General features: G+C 39.9%; 2 protein-coding genes across 2 annotated transcripts; one reads left to right on the top strand and one right to left on the bottom strand.

Moving 5' to 3' along the window:
- The first annotated feature begins 9251 nt into the window (after positions 1-9251).
- On the top strand, positions 9252-10699 carry LOC120286889 (protein PROTON GRADIENT REGULATION 5, chloroplastic-like). Its single transcript, XM_039299482.1, has 2 exons — positions 9252-9701; positions 10345-10699. The coding sequence occupies exons 1-2, from the start codon at positions 9417-9419 to the stop codon at positions 10447-10449; spliced, it is 390 nt and encodes a 129-aa protein (XP_039155416.1). The 5' UTR covers positions 9252-9416; the 3' UTR covers positions 10450-10699.
- Positions 10700-12398: 1699 nt separating this feature from the next.
- LOC120286579 (eukaryotic translation initiation factor-like) lies at positions 12399-15682 on the bottom strand. Its single transcript, XM_039298864.1, has 5 exons — positions 15404-15682; positions 14373-14541; positions 14078-14203; positions 12831-12896; positions 12399-12754 (listed from the first exon to the last, which is right to left on the bottom strand). The coding sequence occupies exons 1-5, from the start codon at positions 15598-15600 to the stop codon at positions 12707-12709; spliced, it is 606 nt and encodes a 201-aa protein (XP_039154798.1). The 5' UTR covers positions 15601-15682; the 3' UTR covers positions 12399-12706.
- Between the last annotated feature and the right edge of the window lie 1502 nt (positions 15683-17184).

The raw sequence follows: 17184 nt of genomic DNA, 5'->3' as shown, positions 1-17184 counted from the left end.
TGTTCATTGAAAGAAAAAGGAGAAATGACCTATATGAACACTAAAGACTGGTCTAGGAACTTAGTTTATTTAATGTGTGACATTATGTTATTGGGCATTGAAAGTATTGTTTGCTCTTTTTTAAAATGGAGAAAATTATCAAAAAAATTCCTAAATTTATTACATTTGTGCCAATTTGATTTTTAATATTTTAATTGTATCAATTGAGTCCTAAATTTTTTGATAATTTGCTAATGTAGTTCATCGGAAAAAATATCCAAAAAATCATAAATCTATTGTACGGCGATTAATTCAGCCCTAAATATTTTAATTGTGTCAATCTAATATTAGACCTTGAGGGTTCAAGTATCATCAATTTCTCATATAAGAATCTAAATTGAATAAGGGCTAAGAATAGACCTTATTTCAAATAACAACCTGAAATTGTTGTGTCAATTTTAAACAATGGCTTGTCCTTATAAGCTAATTAGGGCATTTTCATTCTTTACATTTTTTTCTTTCCTTTTTTGTTTATTTTTCCTTTTTCTATTTTTCCATAAAGATGACAAAATTAAAAAAAAAAAGGAAAAAAGACCGAAACTTATAAAATATATATATAACCCCAAGCAGGAAGGCTGGCCCAGCCCTCTTGCTTGTATATTTTTATTTTTTCTTTTTTACTTTTTTATGTTTTAGCTTTTTTTTCTTTTTAATTTTCTTAAACAAAAAACAAAAAGGAAAATGACGGAAAAATGAAAAAAAAAAAATTCCCTTAACCAACTAGTGAGGTTAGACCCTTTTTTGAGACTGACATGATCACTAGATAAGGACTAGCTATCCCCATCGACCCCTACGTGAGGGCTACAAAGCCCCCACCAACTGTGGGTGAAGGTTACAGCCCTTGTTGAATCTGGAGAGGGCTTGTCAGAAAAAGAAGATGAAGATGTTCACAGAAGGCGGAAGAAGAACAAAGAAGCAATTGTCTTCTTTTTCATTGATGTCATTTTTGAACATGTCTCATGTATTTAATTACAAAGAAGAAAAATAATAAAGGAAATTGAATATTTGCCTATCTTTTCCTATCCTAAAATATATTTGATTTCCTATCAATACAGATTACAAAATCATATCTTCCAACACTCCCCCTCAAGCTGGTGGTCTGTATATGTCCAAGACGCCTAGCTTGTTTAGAAGATATGTATGTTGTCTTTGACAAAGAGGTTTTGTAAATATATCAACGGGCTGTTCCGAAGTCCTGATTCATCTTGTCTCGACAATTCCTTCTTGAATCTTTTCTCGAGTAAAATGACAATTGACTTCTATATGATTCGTCCTCTCATGCAATACAGGATTTGCTGCAAGCTTGAGTGCTGAATCATTATCACAGAAGAGTAAAGTTGGTCCTTTAACAGGAGCTCCGAGATCCAGAAGTAAACCCCTTTAACCAGACTATTTCACAAACAGTCTTGGCCATAGATCGGTATTCAGCTTCAGCCAATGATAAAGATACAATAAATTGTTTCTTTGTCTTCCATGAAAGTTGTGATTCCCCAAATTTGATGCAGAAACCAGTAATAGACCTCCTGCTCATAGGGCATGTGGCATAATCTACATCTCAATAGGCCGTCATTTCCATGTTGCACTTTCGAGAAAGAAGTATTCCCAAACCTGGACAGGTCTTCAAGTATCTCACAATCTTCAAGGCTGCGTTCATGTGAGACTGCTTTGGACTATGCATAAACTGACTAAGAGTCTATACTGCATAGCAAATATCTGGCCTAGTCATGGTGAGATATATCAATTTTCCTATGAGTCTCTGATATCTTGAGGGATCTTGTAACAACAGATCATCAGAAGAGGAGGATACGCCAGTGTCATAGCCGACAGAAGTCAGTTTAGTATTTTGCTCGATAGGAATGACTGATGGTCTACAACCTGATAATCCTGCTTCTGATATTATCTCCATCATGAATTTCTGTTGACTTAATGAGATGCCCTGATCTGAGCGAGCTATCTCAATTCCAAGACAATATTTAGGTGACCCTAAGTCTTTAATATGAAAAGTCGAATGCAGATACTCTTTAAGTTTCTTTACAACGGAATCATCATTCCCTATGATAAAAATGTCATCAACATAAATCATCAAGTAAATAGATTACATACCTTTTGTCCAGTTGAATAAGGCATAGACATACTTGGATTGATTAAAGCCAGTGGCCAAGAGTGCACTGGTGAACTTAGCGTACCATTGTCTGGAAGCTTGTTTCAATCCATAAAGAGATTTGCGAAGATGACATACCTTTGACTCCCCCTATCTCCGTAATCCTAGTGGAAGCTCCATATATATTTCTTCATCTAGATCACCTGCAAGAAGGCATTATGGACATCTATTTGGTGTAATGGCCAGTCACAAAAAGCAGCAATAGACAGAAAAGTACAAACCATGACATCCTTTGCTACAAGAGAAAAAGTTTCATGATAGTCGAAACCTTCTCGCTAGGTGAAGCCTTTTGCCACCAACTAGGCTTTGTATCTTTCCACAGAACCATCTGCTTTGTATTTTATCTTATATACCCACTTACATCCAATGGATTTGCGATGATCAAGCATTGATACAACATCCCAAGTGTGATTGTCTATCAATGCATGTAATTTAGATTCCATGGCCTTTTGCCAACAAGGATCATCTTTCGCTTCGTCATAACTAGAAGGTTCTCGATCTTCAGAAACACGGCTTATGCAATATAGATGTTCTGGCAACAATCTATCAAATGAGACATAAGATGAGATAGGGTAACAAGTACCTGATGATCTTGAAGAACCGCATATATAATCTTTCGTCCAAGTTGGTGGTCGAGTGATTCGATGAGGACGCCTCTGTGGCACCTGTGGTGTGATGGATAATTCTTCAGTAGTTGTTGTTTCTGAAGTATCCTCCAACTGTGCTAGTTCTTCATGCAGTGATCCTTCTATATGAGGCTACTCAATGGAATCTTCAGCAGTATTCGCAAGGGGTGTTGGAGGCAAGATATCAACTTCTCTTGGGGGAGTAGGAATAATGAATGCTCCTCTAGGTGATGAATCTTCTTCCAACAAGAATTGTCGATTTGTCTTCTCTTCTTCAGATAAAGATGTTAATGAAAAAGGAAAAACATTTTCATGAAACACAACATCCTTGCTGATAAAAAAAATTCCCTGTAGACGGTGCATAAAGCCGATATCCCTTTTGCAAAGTTGGATAGCCTATGAAAATGTAGTGAGTAGCCCATGGCGCCATCTTATCTCTATGGCCCACTGTAGTGACATAGCACAGACACCCAAAGACTCTGAGATGAGTCAGATTCGGCTTTCTCTCATATAATAACTCAAAAGGTGTCTTTCCTTTAAAATGCGTGATGGCATGCAATTGATTAGATATGCTATAGTAATCACACAATCTCCCCAAAAATTTTCAGGGATAGAAGCTTGGAATTTAAGTGCACGTGCCACTTATAAAATATGGCGATGCTTTCTCTCAACAACTCCATTATGCTGGGGTGTATAAGTACAAGAACTCTCATGCAATATCCCATTTACAGTGAACAAGGAAGTGCATTCAGCATTAAAAAATTCTTTTCCATTATCAATATGTATCCTACTGATTGATTTCTGAAATTGAGTCTTAGATAAGGAAATAAATGTCTTTAAATGAGAAAAGACCTGATTTTTGGATTGCATGAGGAAAATCCATGTGGCACGAGAGTAGTCATCCACAATTGTGAGAAAGAACCTAGACCCATCATGATTTAAAGTATGATAGGGCCCCAAAACATCAGCCTGAATAAGAGAAAAGATATCATCTGCTTGAGAAGTGCTATTCTGGAAAGGAGCACGTGTTTGCTTAGCCATGGGACAAATGGGACATTTAGGACAAGAAAATGATGCATTGTGGCCCAATCGTTTATGATTAAGGAAATAAATGCCATTGGTAGTAGCATTACATAGAGATTTATTAAATTCAACAGGAGATAATTTAAAAAGATGCGGAAAATCCAACCAAAAATATAGTCCTTGGTTGACTCTACCCAAGCCTATCAGTTTGCTAGTTGAAAGGGCCTGAAAGAAACATTTATCAAAATGGAAAAGAATGTGACATGAATTTTCTTCATAGGCTCGAGCAACTGGGATTAGATTGAAATGGAAATCGGGTACGTAGAGCACGTTTTTAAGAGTAATAAGAAAACTAAGCTTTACAGTCCTAGTCATTATAACTTTGGTGATATTTCCATTTGGAAGTTGTACTTATATAGAAAAAGATAATTTTGTAATGTCTGAAAGTAAATTTCTATCACAGACTATGTGATCACTAGCACATGAATCAATAATCCATGCATCCTTTGAAATTGAGTTCATCAAATAATAGGATGTACCTGTGAAGTTGCCTCATTTATCGAAGGATCCAATTTTTTTCAAGGTTTCCATCAGCTCGTGATATTGTTCATGGGTAATTGATTTTCCCATTTGCTAACCCGATACTTGAAAAACTGAGGAAAATTTCCCTTTTTCTTTTTCTCCTAGCTTTCCATATAATTTCCAACAATTCTCAATTGTATGGTGCGGGCGCTTACAATAATCACAATACATTTTACATTTTCCTCTTGGCCCATTATTTTTTGTATTTGAAGTGGGCCTAATGGTGCGTTAAAAAAAAAAAAGTGGGCCTCGATGGTAGATTGAAAAGCCCGGGCCGAAATAGGCCCATATGAGCTATCGATTCCTCCAAGAAATGGGCCTCGCGAGCCATCCAGCCCATTAGTGCTAGGCAATTGTGAGCCGTCCGATCCGATTAAGTAGCTGCCTCATGAGCCGTCGGATGGATTTAAAAAAATAGCATGCAAGCCATCGGATGTAGTGGAGAGGATGCCGCGCGAGCTGTCCGATCCTATCGACCCCTAGAATGACCGTGAGCCATCCGATTGATGGTGGGAGTGATCTCCACCGTCCGTGCTTCTCCTTAAAAGGGATCTAGGGTTTTTGTTTTCGAAGAACAACCCTAGATTCGCCTCTCTCCTTCCCGAGCTCCTCTGTGACGAGCGAAAATGGCTCTTGGCTACTAGAGCAATTCTGTCTCCTCCCTTGCCATGGTCCGCCGATCTCTGTTGGCTTTCCTCCTGTATGGCGAGTTGGTAGATACGGCCAAGACTGGGCAAAGGCTCCATGGTGAGTATATGGGATCAGAATGGCAGGTATGCCTCGTTGAGGATGAGGAGGAATCTCGCCGCCTTCTCCCTTTCTCGCATTTACTTGTATTGTTGTTGGATATGATCGGGCCAGTCGAATTTTTCCTCGGCTGCCTCTAACTCATTCCACAGACTCAAAAGCTTGTTGTATATTGACACAATGCTCATGTTCCCCTATTTCAAATATGAAATTTGTTGTGTGAGATAGAAAATTTTAACTTGGTCGAGTTTTCCGTACATCTCCCTTATGTTTTCCCACATCTTCTTCGGATCCTCCGTCGGGGGAAGCCCGGCTGCAACCTCGGGCACGATACAGTTTCCAATCCAGGTTCTCACCAGTTGGCTGCATCTCCTCCAGAGTCGTGCCATTCTCTCGTTGGACGGAATCGAAAACGATCCGTCGATGAAAACTTCTTTGTCTTTCGTTATAAGTGCCCACTGGAATTCGCGCAACCAACTTGAATAATTGTCTGTACCTGTCAATTGCTGACTTATGATCTTCAATTCTGGTCCGTCGTTGTTTGTTGTATACAATGGATCGCCGGGTTCCGACCGGCCACTGGTAGCGAGAATCTGATACGGGAAGAAACCCGGTGCAGGAGTCAGGTAGGGATTTGTTCCCTAACCCAAACCGCCGAAGCCGAATCCGTAATCCGCATTTTGAAACCCTGAATAGGGATTGGTTCCATGACCCGGTACAGTCGATGATGTGTTGGGGATAGACCCAGGATACCATGGATACGGCGTCCATTGGTAGGGGTGACCCGTGAATGCTAGGGTTTGCCCTGTCGCTGGTTGGTGGACCTACTTCGGCCTGCGCATTGCTGTGGTAGCCAGGTGATGATGTATTAGGGATAGACTCAGGATACCATGGATACGACGTCCATTGGTAGGGGTGACCTGTGAATGGTTGCCCTGTAATTGCTTGAGCCTGTTGTTGCCACTACACATGCGGATGTTGGCCCTGGATCTATCTTTGCTATTCTAATGCAGGGACTACAGCAGACAAATCTCGGTCTCCCAAGGCTTGTATCGAAGCTTCTGTTACAGATTGATCGACGAGAGTGGAGGTAAGATCTTGTGGTGTTGACATGTTGAAAAAGAAATTGATTCCTCTGTTAACTCCTTTTTCGCAGATAAGGATCCTTCAAGCAATCAAGGATTTTGATTCCTTTGGCAACACTGTTCTAGGATTCGAAGTTGGTTTATGAGGCAATCGGAGTGGGAGCAAATTAGTTCAGAACCGGAATGGCTTTGATACCCATGTCAGAAAAAGAAGATGAAGATGTTCGCAGAAGGCAGAAGAAGAACGAAGAAGCAATTGTCTTCTTTTTCATTGATGTAATTTCTGTACATGTCTCGTGTATTTAATTACAAAGAAGAAAAATAATAAAGGAAATTGAATATTTGCCTATCTTTTCCTATCCTAAAATATATTTGATTTCCTATCAATACAGATTACAAAATCATATCTTCCAACAGGGCTCACCAACCCTCACTTTGGCCAATGAGGGTGTCACTAGCTCTTGTGGGCCACAATGAGGGCACTACAGCCCTCTCCCACCTCCTTTGTGGTTAGCGAGGACCTAAACAAGGGCCACAACGCTTTTGCCTCACCAGATCTAGCGAGCCCTTGCTATGGTTGGCAAGGGCATCATGAGCCCTCACCCAAGCTATCGCAAGCCAAAATGAAGGCACCGTAGCCCTTGCTCACCTTCGCTATGGCCCATGAGGGCCACAACACGCACCTACCGTGGGTCCTCACCTAGGGCCTATGGGGTCATCAACCTTTGCCCAATGGTCAATGGAGGTTGCTAGTGGCCCTTTGTAAAAATAGGGAAAAAATGAAGAGAAAAAGAATAAGAAAATTTTAAAAAAAAATTCCAATTAGTGCTAGTTGTACTATATAAGACAATTGACATTGACTAAACCACCACATTAGCTATATTCAATTAAATTAGCCGAGGACAAGTAATTGGCAATTTGTTAAAATGTTTATGATTAGTTTTGCAAATCGTTAAAAGGTTTAGGAGTAAATTATCACAATTGAAATGTTTATGATTGAATTGACAAGTTGTATAAAGTTTTAGAGTTAAATTACCACAATTGAAAGTTTAAGGATTGAATTAGTTGCCATACAATAGGTTCAAAACTTTTTGGATAATTTTCCTATAGTCCATCTAGTCAATTTTAGTTAGAAATTACTAACATAGACATTGGTTATTCTACATGACGTGATTGATGTTAACGTTGATAAATTTTTTATATTTTTTAAATGTTTTTTTTCTTTCTTTGTTTTGTTTATAACTTGGGGCTGGCACCACAAGCAAGGGCCTTCGTACCCTCGCAAAGACCCAAGCAAGGGCATTGGGCCGTCACCCAAATCCAAGTGAGGGTCATGACATCCTTGTTAGCCATAGGCATGGGCTCGCAACTTTCACTTGTTGTTGGTGACGGTGTTGCTACTCTTGCCTAAATCCTAGAGAGGGTTGGGGCCCTTGCGTTCCTAACCTCTCTTGGATTTGGGCAAGGGCCTGACACCCTCGCCTGTGGCCAACAAGGGCGTGAAGGCCCTTGCCTATAGCCAAAGAAGGTCAATTAGTAGCCTCGCTAGTCCACAGTTGGGGAAAAATGGAAAAAAAAAAAAGAAATTAAATATAAAAAATTAGAAAATTAAAGAAATTGTCTATGCCAACAATTTGCAATCAAAATTAGCTAAATGGACTGTTTTGACAAATCATGAAAAGGTTTTGACTCAATTGATACAATGAAAAGTTTTGTAACTAATACAATGAAATTAAGATTTTTTTTTTTTTTTGTGTAATTTTCCAGTATAAAATGTCTACTTATAGTTATAGCATACCTAACATTGTTCTCAGAAAAAGAATCACGCGAATCAATTCAAGCAATGAATATTAGAAACTTACTTCTCTCACTAGTTATTCAAATCGAAACCATCTACTTCGAGGTCACGTTTCTCCAACGTAGTAGGAAGGCATTCTGAATTCTCCACCGATGAAAAAGAAGCAAACCCTTGACTTTGTTCCTCGAACTGTCCAAAATACCAGAACCATCAGATGTTCAAAAGACTCCATCTCCTTCTTCATCAGTCGGTCTCTACTCTCTCCGAACGAGTCCTTTTCAGCCACCCACCAGCGAAATTGGGAGTCCACACCCCATGACGATTCACATGTGTTTTGTACAGTTTGAACTTTTGAATCGAGAAGGGAAGATGGAAGTCTCCAACTGGGTTCGTCCCTCCTTCCTTCCCGCTGTCTTTCAACACACATTCCTGGTCAAAAGCCAGCCGAGTCTCCCAATTCATTTGCACCGTCCAATTCGGTCACCGTTTTTCGCATGGCCTTGTTCCGTTCAACGAAAGTGATGCGAGCCCATCCCGAGAAGTTTCTGATCTCGAACGCTCTTGAGCTTCGTAGAACGCTTGTCTAGACCTACCGCATCAAACAAGTAATGATGTAAGGTTTATCATGCTAAACTTTAGTTAGTCGAATATCAAGATTTTATCAAATACAGTAGCCCCGACAACAAGCTTGAAGTGTCCATATATTTCCCATTTTGCGATTGAGAATCCGTAGAAATGAGCTTGCATACTTGTATGCAGATGGAATTCTTCATTGTACTGCCCAATCCGACGCGCTTTGAGCGCCACCGGGGACTAAGTCATCCACAGCTGGTTCATGACTCGCGAAACGAACGATCGAGATTCACCCGGTCCCTGACGAGCCCGACCTGGACACGGGTTTCCCTTGTCACCGAACAGTTGCCAAGGCGTGCGAGGCCGAGTGGGTCCATGCTCCCCTGGAGAGAATGGAGCCATTAGAATTGCAGATTCAGATCCTTCTTTCTTCCTTCCCCAAAAATCAGGGGACCACAGAAAATTAACGCAGACGAGAGACCGTGTACAAGTGACATACGTGGTTCCTGAAACTCCAAGCCACCAGAACGTGTGGCTCCTGATGCTCCCTGACCCCCTAATAAAGAAACGGGAGGTTCTCATCATCACACCGCACCCCAGCCCCAAAAATATCACCTCCTCCCCAAAGCACAACACCAGGCAAAAGACTCAAACCACACACATTCACCCCAACCTTCCACAGAACCAGAAGAAACCCAAGTCGATCCTACTGCTTGAGCTTGAGCTTCAGCTCGAGCTTCTTGGTTGGTTCTTGATCTTTTGTTGTTGCTTCGGTCGTTGACATGGCCGCAACATCGATCTCCGCCGCAAACTTGAAAGGTGGGTTCGGGTCTTCTTTCCACGGGAGCTGGGGGAGCTCGACCATGGGCGAGGACCACCATGCTCTGATGGCAAAATCGGCGGTGAGAGTGAAGGTAGCGAGTAAGCCGGTAAGGTGTCAACCGGTGATGAAGAACGTCAATGAAGGTAAAGGGCTGTTCGCGCCGATCGTGGTGGTGACCAGGAATGTCATCGGGAAGAAGCGGTTCAACCAGCTCCGCGGCAAAGCCATTGCTCTTCACTCGCAGGTACCGGCACGCATTCTCGTCCGGATGACCATTTATAAATCAGTCTTCGTATACCTAACGTTTGTTCATATATTAAATCCGTCGGCTTTTGTGCAAATTGATTTTGTTCTTTTAGTACATAGTTTCAGCAGAATGGCATCTGTCTCAAGTAATGGTATCCATGAATGAATGAATGAATGAATGAATGAATGAATGAAATAGAGAGATAATGGTTTAGAATGGATGGATATTCTAGTTCTTGTATGCATAGGGATAGATGAAATTATAGAGATTCAAAATTATATAGGTCCAATAGATATTAAATATTAAATTTGTGTGACCTTTGCAAGAAGTAGAAGAGAAAATCAATCAATGGTATCCTTGAGATTTAAAGAAAATATTGTTTTTTGACAGATGAGGTTGTGGTTTACAAAAAAAGAGAAACAAAATCAGATGGGTTGGATAATTTGTCTGAAAAATGTGTGGTTAAGCAATTTTCAGACTGTCGACATCCAAAAAATAAAAATTTTGATATTAGGAGGTACCAATTCACTTGCATTTTATAGTTTTTCCGCAATTCGAAAATTTAGGAGTTATACTCCACTTGATTTATCATACACATAACATCAAAACTGATCATAGCATACACTCTGTATATAATCAGGTGATCACAGAATTCTGCAAGTCGATTGGAGCGGATGCAAAGCAAAGACAAGGGCTGATCCGATTAGCCAAGAAGAACGGAGAAAAGCTGGGGTTCCTTGCCTAGGACGAATCGAAGTTTGATCGTCGGTGCATTTGTTTATTTCATGGGACGAGAATGTTTTGGTCCAATTAGCATATAAATATATATATGTCCGGTCTCCCCCACATACAATTTCAACTGGCTTGTTGCTAGGGTTTCCATGTAATGTAGTCATATACTTTTGCCTCACGAGCTTCCTCATAGTTAAATCCAGTTCTTAGTTGTTGTGACCTATCGCTTCTCGATGGCTTAATGAACTCGCTTTCAAAGAAAAGTGCTCGCGATCAATTGAAAATGCTCTTTTAGGGTTTGGAGATCTGGAAATCGAGTGTCAGATCCTCCTCGGACCCCAGAAGCACCCTCATTCCTTGCCTTGTCCTCAAGCTAGAGTTTTGTGATGCCCTAGTTTCCTGCGGCACAGAAAAGCAATGACAAGTCTCAACCTATATTGTCTAATCGAATCAGTAGCTTCATCTTGGTACCTTTCCTATACTTGACTGATTTTCTCATTATATCATTGATCCTAATCGTGCAGGACGCACAGTGATCGATTGCGAATAACAATGAGATGTCAAGTAAGGTTATTGAGACATACATACAGTATAGAAAGACAAGAAACATTTTGCAAAAAGCACCCGTTTGAAATGCAAGATTCGTTCTTATAGCTTATCAATCCTTGCTATTTCAGCTAGCAACCTTGACTTGTTCTTTAACTGTACCGCGATTGAAGATATGTACCATTAATAACAGAGATACTGACCCGCCTCGATGTTATTAAAGTCTAAACTTGATCATGGGGCAGGCTCAGGAAGCTCCCAACGAAATTCGCTGTACCCGGGCAAATGTGCGCAAGCCCGCCCGGTAGAAGATGGTGGGCAGGCCTGGCCTACCCACATTGGCTATATCAAAATAGAAGCCTAAGGCGTGCCTTCAACTTCAATTACGGTTAGCAGCTCTGGATCTCGGACCAAAACGCTACTTGATCCACGCCGGTCGTCGGACGTTAGACCCGAGAACCAAATCGCTTCTCTTGGTAACCAGTTTGGAACTGGACGATCCAGGCCGATTTCCAAGTCGTATCAACCCTATGCTCTCACCTCTACTGAGCATATCGACAGATCTCGGGCTCTCTTGCTCCACTAAAACCTTTAGAAATGAATTTTCCGAAGACTCGCGTTGTAGACATGACATTTATCAGACAAACTCATTGGGTCGTGGATAAATAGATCATTATCTATTTTTGCTGGCCAATAACTAGACAACTAGTAGCCAGTCAGAGACTCGCAGTTTTATCACCTTGCCTAGCTAATAGAATGCTAATCTTTCTTTGCCGCGTCCTGAAAACTGAGGCCAAACACAATCTTTATCAAGAAGCCAATAGACAGGACCAATCACACAGATGCTGAAATCCAAAAGAGTTAAAAAAAAATTGACACAGTTCTAGTTTATTGAGAACAAAATGTTCGCTAATTGCGTTTTTCCCCTTCAGGCTTAATAATCTAGTGAGAGATCTTAAGGATGGAAGAACATGATTTCAAGGCAGACCTTGCTACACAACATCCCGGTCTACTCCCTGCTACTTCATCGATAAACCTTCAGATTTGAACACCACTAGATGCTTTAAATTGTCTCAGTGAAATGCAAACGCACCCCCTTTCACTCACATCTAATATCAGATTATTTTCATTCTAAATCTCATTAAGCTCAACAAGGGGAAGAACAACATTTGGAATCGTAATACAGAGGAATGCGTCACATTTTTGCCAGGAGAGTACCAAAATAAAAAAAACAGAGAAGCGAGATCAAAGCTTCAAGTTTATGTAGCACAGGTTCTTTCAGGTTAAACATCATGCAAGAAATATAATCAAGCAAAGGCATCACAAAAGCAGGAGTTTCCACAAACTCCACAGTATAATGACAAACTTCAATAGATCTGAAAGGTAAGCTGGACAATGCATGATTAAGTGCAGAAGGAGGAAAATGAATTCATATTGCTCATCATGTGTAATCTTCACAACAAAACGCATTTCTAATGTTTTTTTCTTAATAAGCTCAAGCAAAACATTATGGAGAAACAGCTTCAGAAGGTAAAACAAAATTGCAAACCCAGAAGGGGTTAAAACATCTCTAAAGCATATGAAGCCTTTTCTTTTTGTTTTGCGTGCTCCAGAGCATGCCAAGCTTGCTAAACCATCCACGCGATAAATATAACATTGCATTACTCTCATTAAGTCCTGCAGCTGCCACTGAAAGTAACACCAACAGAATTGGCAGCAGACATTCAGGCAGTGTAACGTCCCCTGACCGATTTTTCCCTTCTAGAGTCATCCTGCAATAAACAAGACAGTCAAGAAGGGAAGATACATGATGTACAACAACACCAAACTCGCTATGGTAAGACTTACATGGAAGCTGTAAGTGATCTTGTCAGTGACATCCATGATTTCCTTCCACTTCCTACCAATACCCGTCTACATAAGAGGGGATCAATGCAGTTAGTATTTTATGTTGAGCAATTGAATCATCCAAGGTGGATGACGAATTGGGAATAGGAATGGCTACATGCAAAGATACTTCACAAATCCCCAGAAATTAGGCTTTGGAGTGTGGATCTAACTACTTACCAGCTTCAGGTCCCAGGTTTGGCAATTGAAACAAGATCCAAGTTATAAGTCCATAGGACAAAAAAAGAACTTAAATTGCATTGCCTTGGCATAATCACCGTGAACCATACAACAGTGATGGTGCAGGGGCTTGAGCAGATTTAACTCATAGAAGGACAGCAGGCACACATCGGCTGCTTGTAAAGGACTAGTTTTAAAAATCTACACCTCACCAGCCACATATGTTGCAATGTTGACTTAGATTGAGGAATGCCAGCAAATCAACTCATGTAAGCAAAGACATCACTATGGCTTGACTGCGCTTATCAACAGGACTTGATATTTTGAAAATCTAATGCTCATTGAACTATCATAATCACTGTTAAAGAAAGTTGTCTTGGCAAGAAGCACAAGTGATCATCTGGCTGGACATAGGAGTTCATTTGCCAAGACCCAAATAGAATGACCACTGTCAAGAAGCTTCACATTCCAGCATCTTTTCCCTTTCAAGGTTTTCTTGATAAGAAGGTAGGTGGAATAGTTACAGGAAAGAACTGCAGTGGGACTTTCAAACTGTCTAAACTGATCTTAAGCCTTATAAGACATGAACTAATCAGTGTAGACATCAAGTTCTAATACAGAAATGAGCTTGTAATTTTCATTTTCTTCTTGTATTTTATTTTTTCTTCTAAGGGTGAGAAAGGATAATATTGGCTAAGCCAAGGAGACAGTGACATGAACTAATCCATAGAGCCATGAAGTTCTAATGCAGAAAGAGCTTGTAATTTTCTTTTTCTTCTAAGCATCAGAAAGAAAAATATTGGCAGAGACAAGGAGATGCTGATTGCTTTTGAAAAAACTGACGAGCTACACAATCAATCAGCTACATGATAACATGAACACTTACAAAAATATGTACATATTGACAGGAAGGAAAGATCAATGAGAGATCTTCAACACATAGTTATCATAGCATGGTTAGAGAGAATCACAACAAAACATTTGATCAATCAGCAGGCCTCATAGGTTACTTGAATTTATTTATGCACCTGTAAAGCCTCATTTGAAGCTGTCTTTGTCCACAGAGCAAGTTTGTCCCCTCTTTGGCGCACACTAGCAACCACCCCGCAGATGTCATCTGCCTCGTCGAATTGCTCTCCGATCAAACCCATCATCTACCAAGGTCAACAGATTTACCAGTTTTAGTATAAATATACTATAAAAGACTATTGAACATGTGTAACCCAAATGTGTTGTTCCTTTTCCCCATTCACTGAATTATTCGATAGGTGTGTAGAAGGTAAAGAAAATGAATCAATAGGAAAGTCACTTTAAGCTTCTCACAGTTTCAAGCCACATCGCATCAAGGGTAGCCTTTCTGCTGCTGGTAACAGTCCACTTCCCTCCATTAGCACACTCGGGATCTTCCCATTTGGGTTCAACACCGGCTTTAAATAAGTGAAAATCAGCATTTGCAGGCAACTTGCTTGGCTTAAAGATTTGATCATACAAACTGCAAGAAAATAGTTAACCATTCAATAGGTCAAAGGAACAACGAAAAGCAATACCAAAGCTGCTAAAAGGAATCACACGACAGTATTAGACAATACCAAAGCAACGGTCAGAGAAAAAAGCAATTATATTCAGTTCCGAAGAGAGCAATTTCAACAAATAGAACAAATGAAAAGCCGCTCTTGAGCACATTATTTAAGCTGAGCTCATGCTTGAATAAGTATTATCCTACTCTTGCATGTGGAAAGTACCATTCTTTATCTTTCAACAAATTTCCTCAAGTTGACAATTCAAGTCAGAAGTCGAGCCTGCAGTTTTCCTGTCGTATTGGATATCATAAACCTTAATAATATTGAAAAAATTACGCCAAACCAAGCCCATAGGATTCGGATTTCCTCCAGGTTTCCTTCTCTTTCCCTTCCCTTTCAGTTACACGCTAAGACCATTAGATCATCTCAACCCAGGACTTTTCCTGAACTAATCTTTTGCCCTTTCAGCGGTGCAATCAGCACATGTTCGCAGTCATCAGGAAGCTCGACCGGATCACGAATCGCAAAGGCGCCCAATTACTTACTACATACCAGCAGCAAAACCCACATCACCAGATCCAAAACTACCTCTTCTATTTCACAGGAAATAAAACGAGAAAATCCCAATCAACCACATCATCAGGCTAGACACCCACATCATCGGCAAGGGTACCCAACAAGCAAACCTCGATAAAGCCCTAAGAACAGCACGAACGCACAAACTCATCCGGCAAGCGCCGGCCTATCCAGCAGATCAACGGCGCAGGAGCCCACGGGCACACACGAACAGGGGAGCGAAGAAGGACGGACATCGGGATCGGAATCGAAGCGTACCACCAGAACTCTTCGACGGTGTCGAAAGTGTAGACCTTGCGAAGAGAGGTGCCCCAGGCGGCGCCTTGCTTGGGCTTCGATTGGTTGTCGAACCAGAAGGTCCACTTCCTCTCCAGCTTGTGCGGCTGCTTCGCGGCCGCCGCAGGCGCCGCCTCCGCCGTCGCCGTCGCGGGAGCTCCTTCGATCTCGGTCGCCATGAATCCCTAGCTCGTCTCTCTTGCTCTGCCTGCTGCTCTGCGTTTTCTTTCTATGGAGGTGAGAGAGAGAGAGAGAGAGAGAGAGAGAGAGAGGGTCCCAAAATTTCTCAGCTTTCACAGCGACCTCGTTTAGGTTTTCTTGAGTGAATTTTTAATTGGAAAATATTTTTTTAATGTAACTAATATTAGTTACAAAAATAAATAAATAAATAAATATTAATGATGAAAATTGTTATTTTTTTGGTAAAGATGAAAATTGTTATTAATAAGAGTAAATACCTTGAAAAACCCCAAATTAGTGCATTTGTGATAAATTTACCTTAAATTTATTTTTTTACCACTAAAAATCCCAAACTAGTATAATTTTCATAAATTTACCCCAAACCGGACACTTGTGATAAATTTATCATATGTTAGTTTTTGTTAAATTTTACAATTAAATTATTAAGTTAAATAACAAGTGATAGTTGATTGATATACCAATTTAGAATTTTACGTTCCTTTATCACAATTTACAATTTTTGTAATTTTTTGCGGTATTAATCCAATTTGGCGGAGGATATATTTGTCACAAATATACCAATTTAGGATTTTTTGTGATTGAATAAATTAGTTTTGGGTAAATTTGTCACAAGTATACCGGTTTATGGCTTTTTATATTCAATCGGGGTAAATTTGTCACAATTATACCAATTTGGAGTTTTTCATGGTAAAAAAAATAGTTTGAGATAAATTTGTCACGAATGTACCAGTTTTTGATTTTTCAGGATATTAACCCTATTAATAATGAAAATAATTTTCCGCCAATGAATTATTTAAAGATATATAAGCCACATTTCTTAATAAAAATTCGAATTGTTTATATTTCACAAAACTAGCAGCTACACTTCGAGCATGAATGTTGCTCATTTAGGGAAATATACAAATATCTTCTCGTAGACATGATAATTACGCATCTTATCTTCAATTTTTGGACTTTTAGGTAAATTTGACAATTCACAAAATTTTATCTATACTATTTTCAAATTTTCTATAATACAACACGACATTCACAATAACAAAATCTAAAATGATAATTTTATATAGTTAAACTAGGAATGAGCATGATCTGGGTGGGCGACTCTCACCTTGAAACAGGAAATCGGCCACTAAAAACCGGTTCCGAAAAATTGGAATCGAGACTTGTCTGTTAATTCCATAAATCCACCCAGAAATTGGACCGTCCATTTGATCTGGTTCACAAGTGAGTCCATAAAATCGTCCTCAATCCCTACGAGGCTTTTTCAGCCTTAGATTCGAATTGAATTGCGAGCTATTTATTTATTTTTTTATTAAGAATTGAAAACAATAGGGCAAGATGAATAGACAACACTTGTTAGCTAAAAACCTTATTTTTTCGAAGGTCATGGTGTGCTCATCTTAAGATTTCCCAACATCGGAAACAAGTGGAGAATTAGACTCGACGTTAAAATTCTTAACCTCACAAAAGTTAAAACATTAATTGCTTGAGTAATCTTTTTTTAACGTCAACCTAATTTACTCATGGGATGGCAAATGAAAAAACCTAATTATATTCTTAAAATG

Source organism: Eucalyptus grandis, chromosome 8 (genome assembly GCF_016545825.1).
Source record: "Eucalyptus grandis isolate ANBG69807.140 chromosome 8, ASM1654582v1, whole genome shotgun sequence".
NCBI lineage: Eukaryota > Viridiplantae > Streptophyta > Magnoliopsida > Myrtales > Myrtaceae > Eucalyptus > Eucalyptus grandis.
This window is presented reverse-complemented; position numbering and strand designations above follow the sequence as displayed.

Excerpts from the sequence above, each read along its gene's own strand:
- LOC120286579 (XM_039298864.1), bottom strand. The coding sequence starts at position 15,600 with ATGGCGACCGAGATCGAAGGAGCTCCCGCGACGGCGACGGCGGAGGCG. Across the intron at positions 14,542-15,403 it reads ACCGTCGAAGAGTTCTGGTG|TTTGTATGATCAAATCTTTA; the intron begins GTACGCTTCGAT and ends ATTTTCTTGCAG. Across the intron at positions 12,897-14,077 it reads CTTCAAATGAGGCTTTACAG|ACGGGTATTGGTAGGAAGTG; the intron begins GTGCATAAATAA and ends CCTCTTATGTAG.
- LOC120286889 (XM_039299482.1), top strand. The coding sequence starts at position 9,417 with ATGGCCGCAACATCGATCTCCGCCGCAAACTTGAAAGGTGGGTTCGGG. Across the intron at positions 9,702-10,344 it reads CCATTGCTCTTCACTCGCAG|GTGATCACAGAATTCTGCAA; the intron begins GTACCGGCACGC and ends GTATATAATCAG.